We start from the raw sequence: 20,647 nt of genomic DNA on the forward strand, positions 1-20,647 counted from the left end.
CAAGCAACTGAGTGATACACTTGATGCACAGGGCTACCCAGCAGGCATGCTGGAAATCCAGGTGAAGGAGGCTCCTCTCTGAAGCCAGTGGAAGCAGCTAAGATGCACTTTTGCTCTTCAACTGGCTGGGAGGATTCAGTTTCTCTAAAGGAATTTTACAATTATCAAAATTTTGTGAAAAATACTCAGTTTTTTTAAGGAATAGAAGTCCTAACCTGGAGTGACAGGCGCAGCTTCTCAAAATTTTCTTCTAGTTCTCTTTTTTCCACTTCATGGGATGATTTCAGTTCTAGGGGAAGGGGAAGAGAAAAACACACACACAAAAGTAGTGATTTAAAACTGGGCACATGGTACATGTATGCATCACCCACAATACCCATGGTTCATTCCCTTATAATTCAATATTTTTGACAAGCATGCCATGAGTCTAATGTCTCAGCCAGCAAGCCACTCCAGAACACCTCCTACTGAGCATGCTTGGCACAGTTTTGCATCTACCATGCTAAACAGAAGAATAGGCAGCAGCACACTGGAGGTGAGCCAGGAGCTATGCTGCAAGCCTCTGGCACCTGTGCCACCTGACCCATGCCCTATACCTGCTTAACCACCATTTTAGGTTAAAAACCAGGACTTACATTATGACCACAACATAAAGATTTCTTTGAGTTGTGCCAAGCTGCAGCTGTCTATGCAGTAAGTCACACATGTGCTATGCTTAACATATGGATCAGGTGGTTTCGTCTATGACACTGGTGAGTTGCAATGTGAACTGTTGCTTCTATGGAGACCTACCCAATGGAACAATGTAAAGCTGGTCTCTATGTATTGGCCACCATGAAGCCTGCCCTGGCTCTAGAAACAGGGCAGCCAAATGTACAGGAAAACAGGGAGCTGCCTCTTTAAGAGTGGCATCTGGGGGAAGACCCTGGGGAGGGCCTGCATTTGGGGAAGGCAGGGACCTCAGTGGGAGGTAAAGTACTTAATAGAGGTCCTTTTGGTTAACATTGGACTGGTTTTCCCCAGTTGCTGGAGGGATGGATAAAAGTTCTGGTCATGCTGGTTCCAGCCCCCGGGCCATATTTTTGACATGCCTGCCATATATGCTAAATATTTTAAGCTAGTGCCTGCATGTGATCTGAACAAAGAACCCACATGCTAAAGTTCTCCTTTGTACCTGCAAGACTTAGCACTGCAGACAACCATTCAGCCATTAATAGCCAAAGGTCTAACATTCTGCAGATTAGGTACAAAGTCCTCACGTTCTATAGGAGCTCAAAATCTTGTGACTATTAAGGCTATGTATGAGCTTAAGGGTTTAAGTTCTCAGATAAACAGGATAAACTTTTCTTTCTCATAAAGAAACAGGGGGAAACAAAATGATTAATTATTTTGAATTTTTAAAATTAGAAATATTAAATAATATTCCCTTCCTGCCACCCAGACTACCACAAAATGAATATTCAATTAGTTGGGCAGAAGCTGCTGAGTGAATATTAAATAAAATTATGGGGGGGGGGGGTCACTGTTCTTCCAAGATTGTTATTAGTGGTATGAAATTTCAGCGGACCCTGAAGTGATCAGTTGTTTAATAATCTGCAAAATTATGTTAAAAATTAATAACTCAGCTAATTGCTGCAAACAATGCCTCCATAAATAAAAACTGATTTGCTAATCAGGCAGTGCAATACCATGTTCATCCACAAGAGGGTGTTCTAGACCTGCATATAATGTTGACGGTGTGCAATCCTAAACAGAGTTATGCCCTTCTAAATCAATTGAAACCAGTAAGTTTAGAAGGGTGTAACTCTGCTTAAGATTCCACATCTCTAGTCAGAGCTAATGGCCTGTAAACCACACTGGATTCCCATCCTGTAAGTATTTATATGTTTGGTAGTAATGGAGGCTGGGAGTACTACTGGTGGGAATGGAAAGGAATTTTAGCAAGCAGAGGTAATTAGGAAAAACAGATGACAGAGTTTGACTGTACGTCAAGCAGATAACTCTGAACATCATTTGTTAGCTTTAATATAAACTCTGTCTAATAACTGCTTAATCACCAGGAAGTTTAACAGATGTTTAATCAATAGGAATCGATTTTCTCACGCCCATAAGGGAAACAGATATGCATGAATCTAATGAATGTCAGTACAACTTCAAATGTTATTTCCTACTGGGAAAATAAAAACTGCCTTGGCAAAACCTTTTCTGAATTATTTACCTTCTGCTACAGCTAGGGTTGCCAGCTCTGGATTGGGAAATTCCTGGAGATTTGGAGGGGTGGAGCCTGGGGAGGGGAAGGGTCTCAGCAGGGAATAACGCCATAGAGCCCACCTGCCAAAGCAGCCATTTTCTCTAGGCAGGGAACTTATCTTGGTCATCTAGAGATCAACAGTAACAGCAGGAGATCTTCAGGTGCCACTTGGAGGCTGGCAACCCTAGCTACAGGTTAATCCTCTCCTCAGTGATTTTTTAATGGGCCTCCTTTGTATTTTTAACTCTGCCCTGCCCATCTTGCTGAGGTGGCTTTCTCCAGCAGTGAAGTTGCCTGTTGCCTTTCGCAGATCAGGTCACAATGGACCATGAAGGCACCTTTTATGGCTCTAGCCTGCTATGGGAGAGATTGGTGCTCAGGGGTCCAGCACATGCTTTGCAGAAAGTCCCCAGTTTGACCCCTATGGTCTCTCTCCACAAGGATCTCAGATAGAATGGCTGGTAAAAGTTCTGCCAAAAAGTTCTGAGAGCCACCACAGACCTATGATTAGAAGCAATGCAAACCTGTTTCACATGGGTCACACACCTTGCCTATCACTGGTGGTGGAGGAAAGTGTCTTCAAGTCACAGCAGACTCATGGTGACCCCGTAGAGTTTTCAAGCCAAGAGGCATTCAGAGGTGGTTTGCTATTGCCCGGCTGCACATCACAACCCAGGTATTGCTCAGAGCCAACTACTAGCCAGGTCCTACCCAGCCTAGTTTCTAACATTTGATGAGATCTCAGCCTGTGCTTGCCTATCACTGCGTCTCTGTTTTTATGGTGACTCCTATCTCCAGAGCCAGGACAACTCAGGCTTGGTGAAGGCTGCAGAATTTACCTTGAACACGACTCTGGTATTCATCCTGAAGCCCTGCGACAGCAACCAAGTGGTTATTTTCCATCTCTAACACAGCAGTTTCCTGAATTGCTGTGATGTCTTCCACCTGTTCAAACAACAAGGCTGGTGCTGTTATACAAGATAAAAGGATCACCTGGTTCAAAGAGCTCTCCTAGCAATGAGAAAGTGCTTGGCTGGGCAAGCCTACAAACCTCCCTGACCAGCCACTTCTTTATAGCTCACCTTCTTACAGAGACTCAAGACAGATTACAGAATGTGAATTGGTGCAATCAGACAGCATAAGACAATAAATAGTACAGTGCATCTAGGATTACAGAGTTTGAAAACATTGCAGACATTACTTAAGGCAAGGTATGTTATAAACAAAGAAAGAGGAATTACAAAGGTAGAAGACAATGCATTAAAAGCAAAATGATACTAGAATACAAGATCTATTCCATTATAAAGGGGGGGCCCTTCCTTGGTACCATGTTCCTAGACCCACATGGGAGCTTGGTCTGCTTCTTTTACTTAGGGAAGTTAAATCTGGGGGTTTTTTTCTTGGTATAAATCTAGCGCAAACACACAGCCACTGAACTGGCTGGTACAGAAAAGCCAGAACAAGTGGTGAGAGGGCACAAAGTACAGCAAATAGTTCCAAGGCAGGTGGGCATGCACACACATTTAACACTTGCCTTCTTCCTGCCCCCCAAAGGAGCCAGGAACATGAGTGAAACAAAAGTCACATGTTATCTTGAAAGCCTATGAGAGATGCAGGCCTAAGCACACTGGATGATTTTGCCAATTTTTCCATGTAGATGGCTGTGTAAAACCAAGAGCCCTGAAATGGGTAGGACAAGGGGTGTGCATTTGGATCTACCTGAGCTGAAAATATACACAAAAATATCTTATCAATATTTTGGGGGTATATTTCAGCTTCCCACGTGCATCTAGGTTTTCTTGGGAAAACCAGGGGGGGAAATCCTAAGAAAATCTCAGATATATTTAGGAATTTTGGGTCGATCTGAAAACGCTTGCCTCTCAGCTGTTTGTTGGGCAGCCTGCAAATCAGCCAGGGTGCCAGAGAGCTTCCTGCTCCCTTGATTGTGGCTGGCTTCTCTTGCAGTCTGGTTTGAAGCAGGCTGCAAGAGAAGCCAGCCCAAGATCAGCTGAGTTGGTGGGAAGTTGAGAGCTGGCATTGGCTGTGCTCTTGGGAAGCCAACTGCTACCTTAAACTTGCTTGCTACCCTGCCAGCACAGCTCTGTGCTACCTTCTTCTGTCTCTTGGTTTAAACCAGGCTGCAGGGGAAGCCAAGCCAGCCTCGGGATGGAGCTAGTATGTTTTTTAAAACCAGCATTTTTTTGGTTCTGGTCTATTTGACCCCCCAAATTTTGGGATTTCTGAAAATTTTCATCTGGGTTTTTTTTGAGAATCCCAATTTTTTTGGGGTCCAATAGACCCAAACTGAAAAATACTGGTAAAAAAACTGCATACCCCTAGCTAGCCTAGGACACAGCTTGATGGGCCATTTCCAGGACTCTTTAAGAAACCAGGAGTGATCTGGGAAATTATGCAGGACAAACACTCGGTCATTATGGTTCAGACAGGATGCAAGTTAATCATTTGACTGCTGGAGTGAGCACTGCTTCAACAATAGTTGACCTCAGGTCTTAATTGTAACAACAGGGCAAAAAGGATGGGTTGGATGCAAGGGTCTGGTTTTTTTTTTAGGTACGACGATAGAAGTTGAAGAAATTGAAGAAAATGAAGAAGAACAAAGAGGAGACGAAGGATGACGACGAAACACTTTGAGGAGCTAAGGCAACAAGGTCGGGTAAGGGCAGCAGCAAAAAAGAATCTGAGCGGGAGGCGGAGCTCCTTCCCCGTTCTAGGCATGCACAATGTGTGCCTGCTCCCCAGAGCAGGAGAGGAACCCACCAAAAACACGCTTAGCTGCTATTGGAGTTCTCCGAGGTCAGCTTCGAGCAAAGGGCACGAACCCAAGTGTGTAGACTGCACAAGGACCACGAAGAAGATCATCTAGTTTGGCTCTAAAATGGATAAGCAACTGGGCTCAAAACAGAGAGACCAAGCTGGGAAGTTTGGTCAGAGCATCTTCCATACTTGTCATTTTGGAATATTTCACCTCCTTGAATAGTTATCTTCCTCTGAAGTAAGCCTGGTGGCCATGTTTACATTTAATCTTAACAATGTAGAAACAAAGACAGGGAACTAATGTTACAGTGGACAAAGAATCAACAGCTGGGTCTCCTAGAAGAGGCACCTGCAGACCAAATGTTGGCTTTCATGCTTTCGACTTACTTGCTTTTTAACTAAAATTTCTCTACCCTGTTAATTTTAAATTGCCAACCTCTGAAACTGAAACTCAACATGTCAACACAATAGAAAAAAACTGATAAAATTATTTTCAGATGAGCTGAAACAGATTCTTGGGGGATGTGACAATAATATCAGCCAGTGATAGGAAGCAGTGAAGTCCACCTGCCCGAGTGATAATATGGAAAGCTAAGTGTATAGGCTTGATCTGCCAAATTGTAGTCTGTATGTTACTTGCTAACTGCAGCAAGGAAGATAAGTGCAGGTGACCACTCCTGACTTTTAGGCCAATCACTGAAGCCCTGATCACACAAGCCCCCATACACTGACTGAATGCATGGAGAGGGAGAGGTAGAATGTATGCATTTTGCCTACTGGAACTCAAATTCCATCATTTACAAGCATCTTTTTGATGTTAGCTTTAGGGCTCCAAATGGGACAGCTCTGGGACTCTTATATCCCAAGCGGTACAGAATGTCTTGTGACTGACCTGTTCCTGGTGTTGAGTCCTGAGCCTGACTATCTGGGTCCGGTGTTCCTCTTGCAGACGCTCTATTTCGGCACTGTACTGTAACTGCAGCCGCTCTTCCAGCACCTGGAGCTCTTCGCGCTGTTGCCAGCCGAGTTTCTTTAACTCACCCTCAAACCTCCTTTCCAGCTCCTCCTTCTCTTTTTGTAATTTCTCATATTTCGCTGCGCTGAGGGCTGCAGAGAGAAGAGCCACCACATTTCAGTTCACAATTCAAGCTTTAACAAGAGCAGGCCTGGACTTTTTAAGACCCACCAAGTGGAATGTGGTGCATCAGCTGTGTATGGCAGCCTGCTAGGGTCTCACTACATCTCTTCTCTTTATGGCTTGCCTCACTATGCGAACACAGATGTGTTTTTAAGCACTGAGCCAGATGCAGCACACAGCAGGTGGATTTGCATTTGGGTTAGTGGGTCAAAAGATACATGGGCCTGAACCGGAAAAATGCTTCCATATGCTGACATAGAACAGCAGTTCTTAAATGTTCCAAAGACAGCAGAGATTTAGTGTTGCCCCTTCATGAGGGATTTAGGAAGCAATCTGAGATGTCCTGTGCTAGCTCTCTTCTAATGCCAGGTTGAAGCCCCAATCCACAGACCTTCATCCGCAGCTGCAAGGCATGTAGCTCTGTGTGAGGAGGGTCAGCCCTGCCACTAGGCAAACTAGGTGACTGCTGAGGGCACTAACCTTCTGAGAGCGCTGAATTGGGCGTCCTCCATGTGAAGAAGAAGAAGATATTGGATTTATATCCCGCCCTATACTCTGAATCTCAGAGTCTCAGAGCGATCACAGTCTCCTTTACCTCCCCCCCACCACGACAACAGACACCCTGTGAAGTAGATGGGGCTGAGAGAGCTCTTACAGCAGCTATCCTTTCATGGACAACTCCTATGAGAGCTGTGGTTGACCCAAGGTTCCAGCAGCTGCAAGTGGAGGAGTGGGGAATCAAACCCGGTTCTCCCAGATAAGAATCGTGCATTTAACCACTACACCAAACTGGCTCTCACACCAAACTGGCTCTTGGTGACGTTATGAGTGCAGGTGTGTGTGTGTGTGTGTGTGCCAGAAGTTAGCTTTGCCTAGGGTGCCAGACAGTCTAGGGCTGGCCCTGTGTGTGAGAACAGGAAGAGATGGTTCCTGGTAGGACAGAAGGCTCAGGAGGTCAGTTTAGAAGGGGGTGGGCTCAAAACAATTTGAGAAACACTGCAGTGATACTAAGATACTAAGTGAAACACTGCAGTGATACTAAGATACAGTGCCATTCCAAAATTGTATAGAAAGATCCAATAGCAAATATCAGGAGCTTTGGAGGTCAATCCAGCTAATATAAGGAATTTGAGAGGACAATACAGACTATCACATGTTTTACCTTTCGGTGTTTTGCCTTTCAGTGTGGATGTAGGAAATACAAGATTAGTCAATGTTCCCTCTAAGCTGGGTTAGTGTGAACTAGCTTGCAGCTTTTTAGCCTCTGGCTCACACATTTTTGTGTCAGCTCAGGAAAAATGGCCATAGAGCAATCTAATTCACGCAGTAGCTCACAACTTTAAAGCCAGTAACTCACAACTTTAATTCCAGTAGCTCACAAAGTAGAATTTTTGCTTCCAAGATTCCACAGCTTAGAGGGGACATTGGTCAAGATATTATTTTATGTTGAGAAAGTCACTCTATCCCAATTTAGGCTAATTCTTAGGGATTTGGAGACAAATAACCAAGATAAAAATGACAGATAACCATGCACTGAAAAGCATTAGAAACATAGGGAAAAAACCAAGCAGAACAATAATACTGGTATGTATGCAACCATGCATTTCTGAAGACTTAAAAGTGCACTTAAGGCCTTTGAAATGGCAATCACTGTTCCTGTTCGCTTGCCTGGATGCCCAAGCAGGAGGTGAAGATTAGGAGACAAGAGATCCTGAATTCTGTGTGAATCTAATACCATAAAGAGGGCGTTGTGGTTTAAGAGTCTGGGGCTCTGTTATTCCCTCATGAACTTTGGAACTGTCACAACACATCTTTAGTGACAGTCCATTTCATACCAGAACCTTCCCTGTGGCCTGCCTGTTTTCTTCTCCCCTCTCCTCTCTGAACTTACTAAGCATAAAAACAAATTATAACTCAAGATTTTTGTATGGCTCCTCACCTGTTAGATTTTCTTTTTTCCAATTGTTTTAGCTTAATTTTGCTTGTTCCTTGTAATTACCATTGTTGTTATTTAATTAATTTTATTGTTCAGTTTTTCTAGCCTAATAACATTAAAAAAAATACAAAGAGCACTTGTATTCAGAAGAGGTTTCTGATCAAGTCACCTTTCCTACTGCAGACCCTTTATTTTGTCTCTGAGACTGTTCCTGAGGGCTCACTAACTCTAAAATTTTTTGAGGGGGATGGGGAACTGCAGCAGGAGATATGGGGAAGCTGGGCTCTTCTGAAGCCCTCTGTTTGTTGGTTCACAATCGATGATGATGATGATGATGAAGATGATGATGATGAAATCGCTACATGCAAAACCACATAGGAATTGCTCTTGTCCAAGAAGTGCCTATGGTTCCTCTATCAGGCATATTAACTGCTCCTTTGGTAGTTTTCTCTGCTCTTTGGTAATAGCTACTTGCTGAATAACCAATATTATAAGTCACTGTAACATTTTTTGATTCCATACCATATTCTATTAGATTACACCCCTGACCCAAGAAAAACCACTGGTCTTCTGCTTTAACCCTGCCAAGACGTCCTGTAAGACTGTGCCTTAACTACACACAAATCAGTTCTTGACCCAATTCTGGTGCCACCCATTAACCAAGTATCTTTTTTAAAAATATAAATTGGTGGCATATTTTCACCTCCTATGATTGACCATGTTCAGATTTATTAGGATTGGCTGAAATGGGACAAAATCAGTTGACTGGTAACAGATAGTGCTTCCAAAGACATTCTGTTTCCATTGCTGTATCAAGATTAAAGGTGGAATGAAGCTGATAAAAGCCCACTGGAAATTACAGCTTCCTACTTTTTTTTTTTAAAGGAACCCTCAGGCGGAGAATGATTGAAGTCAACAGGAAATTTAAAGTTAGGAAAAATATGGTAGAGAGGAAACACATGCCTTGCAGTTGCATTAGGAATGTTCCCTCATGACCCTGTAAAGGGAGTTAAAGGGAAAGCAGTATTTGACATATCAGATAGTGGATAAGGTCATGACATAGAAGAATTGTTACAGAAGGATGCCTTCATTGAGGACTAGAGTAGAGACCTACCATAATTCCACGGACAAAGCACTGAAGGATGAATTTGGCATTGTGTGAAAATTCAGTATGTCAAGTAGAGATGCCAGCCTCTGGGTGGCACCTGGAGATCTCCTGGAATTACAGCTCATCTCCAAGTTACAGAGATCAGTTACCTGGAGAAAATGGCTGCTTTGGAGGGTGGACTCTATGTCATTATATCCCACTGATGGACCTCCATCCTCCAAAGGCTCTACCCCCTAATCTCCAGGAGTTTCTGAACCTGGAACTGACAACCTTACCCTCTATCCCCTGATGGTGGGCATGGGGGTAGAGCCAACTTAGAAGGGGGGGGGGGGAAATGAACTTTTAGGGTAGAAGAAAATGTTTTAATTTTTTTCTCATGAGAAAAAATTGAAATGTTTAGGGCCCATGAAAATTTATTAAATCTTGCCTAAATCAGAAAAAAAAATCCTAAATCATCATGGATATGGCAACAGGAAGTGACATCTCCATGGCTGTAATGTCATCCCTCAATAACAATATATTCTGTGGTTGCAACAACACTACAACATTAAATTGAATAGACAATCAAAATATATAGTTATCATAGATATTATAATCACAATATCACAATGAAAGTAGACAGAAGTTCAAGGTTTTACTCAACATATGAATATTTCAAAACAAAGAAACAAGGTTTTTCCTTCACCAAATTCTTAATGTATACACCATGCAACAATAGAGGACCATTAACTGCACATAGGAATCTTTCCTCATTGGGTACTACAGAAAGTCCATTGTTATCAAATAGGAATCTGACGTGTTTTCTAGATAATTTCCACCTTTCGAAGAGAAAGGGTGTGGTGGGGGGGGGAGTGAATGCCTTCACTTGGGTGGATGGGAAGACAGCAAGGGTGGGGAGGCACTTGCCCAGAGCCTCTTTCTAGAGCTCGTATTTTTCTCCACAACAGGCCTTATTCCTAGTGAACAAACAATGTAATAAAACATTCTCATCCAGTCACCATCCAAATGATGCAAAAATCTTTGAGTCTCAGAGGTACAAACACTAACCGTTAAGAGCTTCCAACTTCTGAAAATTTCACAGTCCTTAATGGTTCTGTACTTTAATGCTGGGAAGGGAAGGTAACCTTGTAAAACCAAAATCCATTGCAAATCTTGACCCTTTGAAGAGAACACTACGTGTTCCCTTTGGTCTCTCCTCCAGCTCCTTTTTAATTATGGGTTAAAATAAAGAGCATGAGCGCTCCATGTTACATTCTATGTTGGCATCCGTTATTATGGTGTGGAACTACTGAAAGAAAATCAAAACAGGCTCATAGAACTGAGGATTCATTATAATTGAAAACCACTCAAGCTCTAAATTGATACCATAATGAAACCTGCCTTTCAACAGTCTTTCTAATGAGACTGGCGCAGGATGCAATAATGTAGAACTAAAGTACAAAAACCAAAACCCATGAAGAAGAGTCACTTGAACACAGTGCTGGGGTCAGAATGAGGTTTTCTAAATCTGTGCAATCACATATACACATAAACAATGAATGTACGCAGTAAGTGCAATTCTGATTTCAGTTTCTTGTAATAGTAGTTTCTGTGACCAACCATTAATTGATGGGCAGCTGTTGGACTGACTGATGGGATTCTGGTTTGCAATCAGACCTGATGTTCACTTCTGGACTGCAAACAATCCCCCAACAGAGTACAGGAGAAAAAAATCCAGGTTTTCGCACCATGCTTTCTATCCTAGCATGCACAGAACTTCAACTTATGTAGGCTCCTCCTGATGTGAAGGCAACTTTCTAATACGCCTGGTCTGTTGCTATATGCTCATCAGAGCTGAGCAGAATAAGGCAGTGACTTGAGTCTGAAGCATGTTATAAGAATTTTCAAAACCATAATAAGGTTGCCATTGGCCACAGTCAGGAAAATAGTATGCAAGTTGTTATACACGTGGACTTGAATTTGCAAATACTCATCTGCTCATGACATACTTCTCATACAGCCTTTATTTGCCAAAAAATGTTCATGCCAGTTCTCTATATATGTGTAAAGTGCAGTCAAATCATAGCTGACCTATAGCAACCCCAGCAAGGGGCTTTTAAGGTAAGTGAGAAGCAAAGAGGGGGTGCCATTGCCTTCCTGCGCAGAATCTTCCTTGGTGGTCTCCCTTCAAAGTAACAACCCTGCTTAGTTTCTGAGATCTGACAAGATTGGGCTATATCATGCTGCCTTGCCCTCTCCTGGTCCTATATAATGGAAGAGAATGCCAGCAACCAGTATAGCACAATAAACCAAGATGCCAACTTTGCTCTCATATAGATCCTAGCAACACCATCACTGAACCCAGCAACATCAGCCATACCATCTCAGGTTCCCACTCCTGTTCATCCTCTACTGCAGAGACCACGTGTTGAACTGGAATATATAGAACTATAAATGTAATTGTTAAATACATAGGCATCTACTTCCAGTCATTAAACCATAGAATCCAATCCAAGTGTTGTAATTCCTAAACAGGGTCTTTTTGAAAGAAAATAAAACCCCAGATATGCATTAAGAAATCTATCTTTAAAAAACCTTCACTTTAATTCTCCTTATCCCAGATGCATCTCTTTCCTCCCCCCCCCTTCCTTTTTTAACACGTATATGTGTGCAATCAGGACTCAAAAAACAAAAAAAAATCAGAGCAGGGCTTGTCAGAAGAATCTCCCCCCCCCCCAAAAAAAACCCCAAAACAACACCGTGTGCATGCACAGGAAAACTTATACCTGGAATAAAACTTTGGTGGTCTTGAAAGTGCCACTGAAACTCCCTTTTCTTGCATCTTTCCTTCCACCTCCCTCTGCAAATGAGGGAAGGCAGGCCTGGCAACGCAGGAGCAGCCCGAGTGCAAGAAACAAGAAGAGAGCAGGGGAAGATTTTCTCTGGTGCACGGACATGCACCCTCTTTTTCCTTCCCCTATGCTTCCTCCCCAAGGGAGGGAAGACAGGCGTGCCACAGTGAAGGAAGCAAGAAGAGAGCAGGGGTGGGGGGGAGCTTTTCTCTGGTGCACATGCATGCATTCTCTTTTCCTTCCCCCTCAGAGAGGCTTTTCCACACAGCAGCAGTAGCAGCTAGGAGAAAGATGCAGAAGACGGTCAGTTGCTCCCAGGCCAGATGCCAGCCCTGCAGGGGCTGGATACAGCCCATGGGCCACATGTTTAACACCCCTGCTCTAATGTGATTTATGCCATCATGTGTCAGAGCGATGCCCTTCCACTCTCTACATTGGACATACAGGCCAGTTCCCTCAGCAAAGAATTAATAGGCAGAAGTCTGACATCAGAAACCACAACATTCAAAAACCAGTGGAGAAACATTTTAACTTTACAGGATGTTCAGCTTCTAACCTAAATAGCAGTTCTCTTACAAAGGAATTTCAACAAGAGATTAGAAGAGAGATTGCTGAATTTCAACAAAGCTCAAGACCATACAGCCACCTGACTTGTATCGAGACCTAGGTTTCATTACCAATGCTGAATTCTTCAAACCTACACTACCTCCCTGCCTATCATACCTAATCCAATCACATCTGCTATCGTCTTTTGCCTGCTAGTGTCATTTGGCATCTGAAATCACTTTTCAATATACAGGACTCACTTTCTAGCTGTATCTGAAGAAGTGAGCAGTGATTCATGAAAGCTCATATCCTACTACAAATGTTAGTCTTTAAGGTGCCACTGGACTCTTGCTCTTTTCTACTGAACCAGTAGAGCAGAATACCCTTTATAATCTACATTATCTGCTAGCCACAAAGGCCAGCTGGTTCCAAAGCAACACCACTCAAGAGCTTAATGAAACTGTGAAAATAAAACCCCCTCAGGTTTACCTTAGACAAGAACGAGCTCAAGCCTCCTAAAGTGCATATAAAAATTTCAACTGTGACAAGAAACTCCACCTGTGACTCACACAGCTGTCAGAGTACAAAAACACAATCAACGTCCTATCAGCATGGTGGGCCAAAATATTTCTTTTATTCCCACTGGATGTCTCACTTTTTGCTTACAGGCCAAGTGTGAATTTCATATAAAACAACATTTACAGGCCTGACAGGCTTCTCCAGGCACTTTCCATCACAATGTTTTCCTAGCAGAAGCTGATGCAATTTCCCTTTTTGCGTGACCTACAGATGGAGGCCACTCAAATGTGTTTCTGCTTGTAACAAGGAAAAGAAAAATGTCACCAGTGGAACATTGCTTCTATCCTTCTCAGATTGTACTGGTACAAAGGTCAAGCCCCTATGGCCTGAGCACTGCTCCGTTCAAGGTCTCTATCCTCCAGAGATGCATCAGACTGGTTGCTGACACTAAAGCAGTCTTTTACATAACTATGGGTCGAAGGGAAGCTTTAGGTTTACCTCTTCTCTTTTGTATGCTATTTTTCTTGTGTGTTTACAAAGTAATAATGTTGCTGAATACTGAGATATCAACATGAAATTGGGTACACATGCTCAGTACCCAATTATACATTCCCAGCTTGAATGACAACATCATCCCCTAACCATATATTGTAGTGGGCTATTTTTCTTGAAGAGCTATATTCAAGTCCATTAGTACCTTAGAGACTAGCTATCTGATTAATAGGGTTGCCAATCCCCCACTGGGGGCAGGGGCTCCTCCAGTTTGGAGACCAATCCCCATAGGATATAATAGAGAATTGATCCGTGGGTATCTGGGGCTCTGGGGGGCTGTTTTTTGAGATAGAAGCACCAAATTTTCAGCATAGCATCTGGTGCCTCTCCTCAGAACCCCCCCCCCCAAGTTTCAAAAAGATTGGACCAGGAGGTCCAGTTCTATGAGCCACAAAAGAAGGTGACCCATCCTTCATTATTCCAAATGGAGGGAAGGCATTTAAGAGGTGCACAGTCCTTTTAAATGTGATGGCCAGAACTCCCTTTGGAGTTCAATCATGCTTGTCACACCCTTGCTCCCAGCTCCACCTCCAAAATATCCTGGCTTCACCCCCAAAGTCTTCTGGCTCCATCCCCAAAGTCTCCAGATATTTCTTGAGTCGGACCTGGCAACCTTACTGATGAAGGGAGCTTTGACTCTTGAAACCTTATACCCCCAAAAAAGCTTGTTTGCATTTAAGAGCTCAAATCTAGCTCTTCAACTGCAGACCAACTTGACTGCATTCCAGAAAACTGTCTCTTCCGAGTGAATGTCCAATCTGGTGGTTCCCAACCTTTTTGAGTAGGATGACCCCTTTTTTACATCAAAACCTTTTGCAGATTCCCCAAATGATAGTAGTTGTACTATTATCCACTGACTGAGAAAATACATAATGACAAAAAAACCAAAATGGCAATGCTTAGTGTGCACATGAATTTGCAGCCCCTTGCATGCTTCCAAGGATGGGGACCAGTGGTCTGACTTAGGAGTCCCCAAACTTTTTGAGCCTGTGGGCACCTTTGGGACTCTGACACAGTAAAGTGGCTGTAACTACAAAATGGCTGCCAGAGGAGACGAAGCTACACACAGAAAGGAAGCTGGGGCTGTCATGCCCCAGATCAAGTAGGTTATCCCCTCCACTGCTGTTGCCTCCACTGCTCTGAATGGTGACAGGAAAAATTAAAACAAAATGAAACAATGACTCAAGTGTCACATCACTTCCGGTAAAATAACAACATGATGGAAGTGATGTAGGATAGCACCAGAAATCTATAGAAATTCTATGATAAAAACACTTTAATAATGTTAATAGTTTTAAACTAAGGTATTAAAATACACTGGGAAATAGGGTGAGAATAAGGAAAAAAGAAACATTGTAGTGGCAGCTGCCGTTGAAACAATGTTGTTTGAATCTGCATAATCAATTAGATCTTCAGTGGCAAATCAGAAAGCCTACTGTGTGTAAGCCACATGGCCCCACACACATTCTAAAAACATGTGGTGGGAACCAAGAAAGATATTGGTAGGCACCATGGTATCCATGGGCAGCACACTGGGAGCCCCTGGTCCAACCTGTATAGACACTCCTGTTCTTTAAGATCAGCTAATAAAGCATGGCTCAGGTCACTTTTACAGGTGGACCCAGGCTGGCATTCACCAAAATAACCTTTTCAAAGCCTCCCCCCAAGCATTTTGGAGTTCCGTCCCTTGGGAGGCCCACACACCATCTGCTTTGCTTTCATTAAGAAACAAAATTTCATTAAGAAACAGGCAAAGATTTCCCCCTTCCAACAGGCTTTCAGCCTAAGTTTATTGTGTTGCTTAGCTAAAATATGTGTTTCTCTGTTAGCTGTTCTAATATGAAATGTTACTTTGATTTCTTAATTGTTTGTTAACCAGGTTTGATTTTTTTTAATAGAAATGTGAGATAAATTGTTGCAGATAAATAAAAAAACATATAAGGTGGGAGAATGCATATTCAGGACGCAGTTCTGTGTTGAACCCCAGCTCAATCCCTATTTCTCCTCTCCTCCAATTATGAAGAGAATATACAAGGATGTAAAGCACATTGCCTCCCCTTTGGGAATGGCAAGAATGATTCCCTGCACCACCTAAAACTTGGGAGGTGATGCAAAACAAGGTGTAAAGCTCTATGACCAGTGCCAGACTGGTTCACTATTTGAGAATCTAGTTGCCCTTCAGGTTCTTAGACCAATGAACAATAGAGTTTCCTGACCATGCTGGACACAACAACAACATTTGAGACAATTAAACATTAACTGCTGCTTCAACAGATTACATTTGGGAGGGGGAGGAGGAAGACAGGTTTGCCATGCAGACACATATCCCATTAAGTGGATGGAAATGCCATGGTAACACCCATCATGTACACAGATTCAGCTTCGATTCTGGGACTTGCGCATGAGAAGTTCCTAGTGGGTTGGCCCCTTCTATGAATAATCAATAAGGCTGCAACACTTATGGAATAGTAAGCCCCACTGGGAGTAGGATTTTCTTTGCTTTAATTGACACTTACAGCAATAATGATCTGCTGTTTATGGGAAGATTAACTCATATAATTGAGAAGACAGAAATAAAGCAGGCACAAATGTACCAGAAGTGCCTGTACAATTCAGTGATCGGATTAGCCTAACAATCCACAGTGGCACCACTAGAAGGAATTTAAAAAGGGACAGGACAGAGAAAACTCAGACAGCAAGCTCTGCTTCACTAGCATGTTGTCATGGAAATTTTGTAAAAAAAAAAAAGCAAAAAAGACGCAACCCCTTGTAAAGAACAGCTAATCCCACCCCCACCCCCCACACACATGGTCAGTAAGGGATCATAAGGAGAACTTGCTTTCTTACAAAACAGGAGTTGTAACACCCATGGGCCTTTAGGCATGTCACCTCTGTGCATCGTCAGCTGGATTCTGAGGAGAAGTGAGGAACTGGATTCAGGTGGGAGATTTTCATATTAGTATATTATTGTTTGCTCATTCATGAGTGCTAATTTAAGGAACTGTGGAGAAATGGGGTCTTTAGCTCCTGTGATTTTGGGAAGTCGTAAGGCAACAGGTACCACTACCACCTTTTCACTTGGATCTTTGCCTGTCGGAATGCCAGAATGATGAATGTGTGGCGAAAAGAAGGTAATTAAGGCATTGTGTTTTGTCCACGTCTAAGAGTTATGCCTTGCTGGACCAAAGAGGAGAACTTTCAAGTATCAGTCTTTAGGAGTTTGCTTTTTATGCAAAGAGCCTGGCAACTGTATCCTGATTGAATATTGATGTTTTTGTTTAGTTTTAATCAGGGCTTTTTTGGTAGAAAAAGCCCAGCAGGAACTCATTTGCATACTACGCCACATCCCATGACATCACCATTGTTTCACATAGGGCTTTTTTGTAGAAAAAGCCCAGCAGTAACTCATTTGAATATTAGGCCACACCCTCTGAGACCAAGCCAGCTGAAACTGCGTTCCTGTGCGTTTCTGCTCAAAAAACCCTCTGGTTTTAATAAATATCGGTTGTAATTTTTCAGCTTGTGCTGTGTGTGTCTAACAACTGTTCATTACCTGTGAGATGAATTAGAGGTGTGTCTGTGTAAATTTTAGGGAGTTCTCATCCCTGTGGTTCAGGACTGAGAGGTATCCCTGTGGGATTGGGATGTCCTGGCTCTGGGATACAGGGTGGGGACAGTCCTTGTATCCCTTGTTTGCTCATTCAGCAGCTGCCACTCCAGTCCTGGCTAGGTCCCACCATCATTAATCAAAAGAACATAAGAGAAGCCATGTTGGATCAGGCCAATGGCCCATCCAGTCCAACACTCTGTGACACACAGTGGCCAATATATATGTGTATGTGTGTGTGTATATGCATACACGCATACATACATACATACACACACATATATATACTGTGGCTAATAGCCACTGATGGACCTCTGCTCCATATTTTTATCCAATCCCCTCTTAAAGCTGGCTATGCTTGTAGCCGCCACCACCTCCTGTGGCAGTGAATTCCACATGTTAATCACCTTTTGGGTGAAGAAGTACTTCCTTTTATCCATTTTAACCTGACTGCTCAGCAATTTCATTGAATGCCCACGAGTTCTTGAATTGTGAGAAAGGGAGAAAAGGACTTCTTTCTCTACTTTCTCCATCCCATGCATAATCTTGTAAACCTCTATCATGTCACCCCGCAGTCGACGTTTCTCCAAGCTAAAGAGCCCCAAACGTTTTAACCTTTCTTCATAGGGAAAGTGTTCCAAACCTTTAATCATTCTAGTTGCCCTTTTGGGAACTTTTTCCAATGCTATAATATCCTTTTTGAGGTGCGGTGACCAGAATTGTACACAGTATTCCAAATGAGACCGCACCACCGATTTATACAGGGGTATTATGATACTGGCTGATTTGTTTTCAATTCCCTTCCTAATAATTCCCAGCATGGCGTTGGCCTCTTTTATTGCAATCGCACACTGTCTTGACATTTTCAGTGAGTTATCTACCACAACCCCAAGATCTCTCTCTTGGTCAGTCTCTGCCAGTTCACACCCCATCAACTTGTTTTTGTAGCTGGGATTCTTGGCCCCAAAGTGTATTACTTTGCACTTGGCCACATTGAACCTCATCTGCCACGTTGATGTCCACTCACCCAGCCTCAACAGATCCCTTTGGAGTGTCTCACAATCCCCTCTGGTTCTCACCACCCTGAACAATTTAGTGTCATCTGCAAACTTGGCCACTTCATTGCTTACTCCCACTGCTTACTCCCAACTCCAAATCATTAATGAACAAGTTAAAGAGCATGGGACCTAGTACTGAGCCCTGCGGCACAGTACTGAGCCCTGCGTCCTCCACTGTGAAGACTGCCCATTTATACTCACTCTCTGCTTCCTATTAATTAGCCAGTTTTTGATCCACAAGAGAACCTGTCCTTTTACTCCATGACTCTCGAGCTTACTAAGGAGCCTTTGATGAGGAACTTTATCTAAAGCTTTCTGGAGGTCAAGGTAAACAACATCTATTGGGTCCCCTTTGTCCACAGATTTGTTCACCCCCTCAAAGAACAGTAACAGGTTAGTGAGGCAAAATCTTTCCTTGCAGAATCCATGCTGAGTATTTCTCAATAACTTGTGTTCATTAGTGTGTCTACACATTCTGTCCTTGATAATGCTTTCTACCAACTTTCCCGGTATTGAAGTCAGACTGACTGGCCTGTAATTTCCTGGATCTCCTCTGGAACCCTTTTTAAAGATGGGGGTGACATTTGCTACCTTCCAGTCCTCAGGAACGGAGGCAGATTTCAATGAAAGATTACATATTTTTGTCAGGAGATCCACAAGTTCAACTTTGAGTTCTTTCAGAACTCTTGGATGTATGCCATCTGTACCTGGTGACTTATTAGTTTTTAATTCGTCAATCAGTTGTAGGACCTCCTTCTTGTCACCTCAATTTGACTCAGGTCTTTCAACACCCCTTCCGAAATTAGTGGTTCTGGAGCGGGCAAACACTTCTCATCTTCCACAGTGAAGACTGAGGCAAAAAATGCATTCAGCTTCTCAGCCATTTCCCTATCCTCCTTTAGTAATCCTTTTACCCCTTGGTCATCCAAGGGCCCCACTGCCTCCCTGGCTGGTTTCCTGCTTCTAATATATTTGAAGAAATTTTTATTGTTGGTCTTTATGTTTTTTGCAATATGCTCCTCATAGTCCCTTTTTGCCTGCCTGATCACAGTCTTGCATTTGATTTGTCACAGCCTGTGTTCCCTTTTATTAATCTCACTTGGACTAGCTTTCTACTGCTTATAGGAGTCCTTCTTACCTTTTACAGCTTCCATTACTTTGTTTGTTAACCATGCAGGCCTTTTCTTATACCTGTTTGAGCCCGCCTTTTGGCGGGGGAGGGCGGGATATAAGAATAAAATTTACTTTACTTTACTTACTTTCCTAACGTGGTATATATTCTATCTGAGCTTCTAGGATTGTAGTTTTAAATAGCCTCCAAGCTTCCCCAAGGGCTTTGACTGTATTTACCTTTCCTTTCCATTTCCTCTTCACATGCCTCCTCATCTCAGAGAATTTATCCCTTTTAAAGTTAAACGTGGTTGTGCTGGTCTTTTGGGGCAACCCCCTATTTATACAAATGGTGAAATCAATCATGTTTTGTTGGTCATTTGGAGAGGCAGTTGCTCCTCCAAGCTGCCCTCCTTGGTATTGCATCTGACAAGCCAAAGGCATACTTTGCAGGCATACATATTTTACAGCAAAAAGCAAAACTCCCTGGACCAGGATCTGAACCTGGAACTCTGTGGTCCATCCCATTTCTGTTTATTTATTTCTTTAATATTATGTATAGGTTGTGTCACCATTAAAAATGCCCCAAGGCAGTGCATGTCATTGCTGCCCAAAGCTAACACAAAAAAATGATATAAGCAGGACTTTTTTTTGTTAGCAGGAACTCCTTTGCATATTAGGCCACACACCCCTGATGTAGCCAATCCTTCAAGAACTTACAGTAGACCCTATAATAAGAGCCCTGTAAGCTCTTGAAAGATTGGCTATTTAACAGGGGTGTGGCCTAATATGAAAAGGAGTTCCTGCTACAAAAAAAATCCCTGGATATAAGCAATAATACGAACATGGTTTTAAAGTGGACTGGCTTTTAAACCTCTGTTAATTTTAATGATCTTTAATGATTTAAAGAAAGAAGTCAGGAAAAAGATGGGAGTGCTTCTGGGTATGTACAGAGTGCCCTTTCCACATTACTGATGAATCTAGGATAGGGATGAAAGACTGCATTTTCGAAGGTGTGATTTGCACGCTGATCTTGACCTCAGGCATCTTACATTTTAGAAATGAAGCACTGCTTAGCTCCCATTGATGGAAAAATAGGCAAGATCTGAACTTCCTCTGTATGTTTCTCACACCTGGAGGAATGGCTTGCTTGAGGAGGCCAGGCATGCCCCCACATTGCTGGTGTTTCTACCATTTTATTGTTTTTAGTTGAAAT

General features: G+C 42.8%; 1 protein-coding gene across 2 annotated transcripts in view; it reads right to left on the minus strand.

Annotated features, from left to right (window-relative positions):
* Positions 1–20,647, minus strand: part of MTUS2 (microtubule associated scaffold protein 2) — a 419,757-nt gene that overhangs the window by 12,938 nt on the left and 386,172 nt on the right. For both annotated transcript variants that reach the window (XM_060234733.1, XM_060234732.1), the window contains exons 9-11: positions 5,919–6,133; positions 3,091–3,196; positions 216–289 (exon numbers count right to left, since the gene is read on the minus strand). In XM_060234733.1, the coding sequence (XP_060090716.1) occupies positions 216–289; positions 3,091–3,196; positions 5,919–6,133 (395 nt within the window). The remainder of the gene's footprint in view (positions 1–215; positions 290–3,090; positions 3,197–5,918; positions 6,134–20,647) is intronic.

Source organism: Heteronotia binoei, chromosome 3 (genome assembly GCF_032191835.1).
Source record: "Heteronotia binoei isolate CCM8104 ecotype False Entrance Well chromosome 3, APGP_CSIRO_Hbin_v1, whole genome shotgun sequence".
Taxonomy (NCBI): domain Eukaryota; kingdom Metazoa; phylum Chordata; class Lepidosauria; order Squamata; family Gekkonidae; genus Heteronotia; species Heteronotia binoei.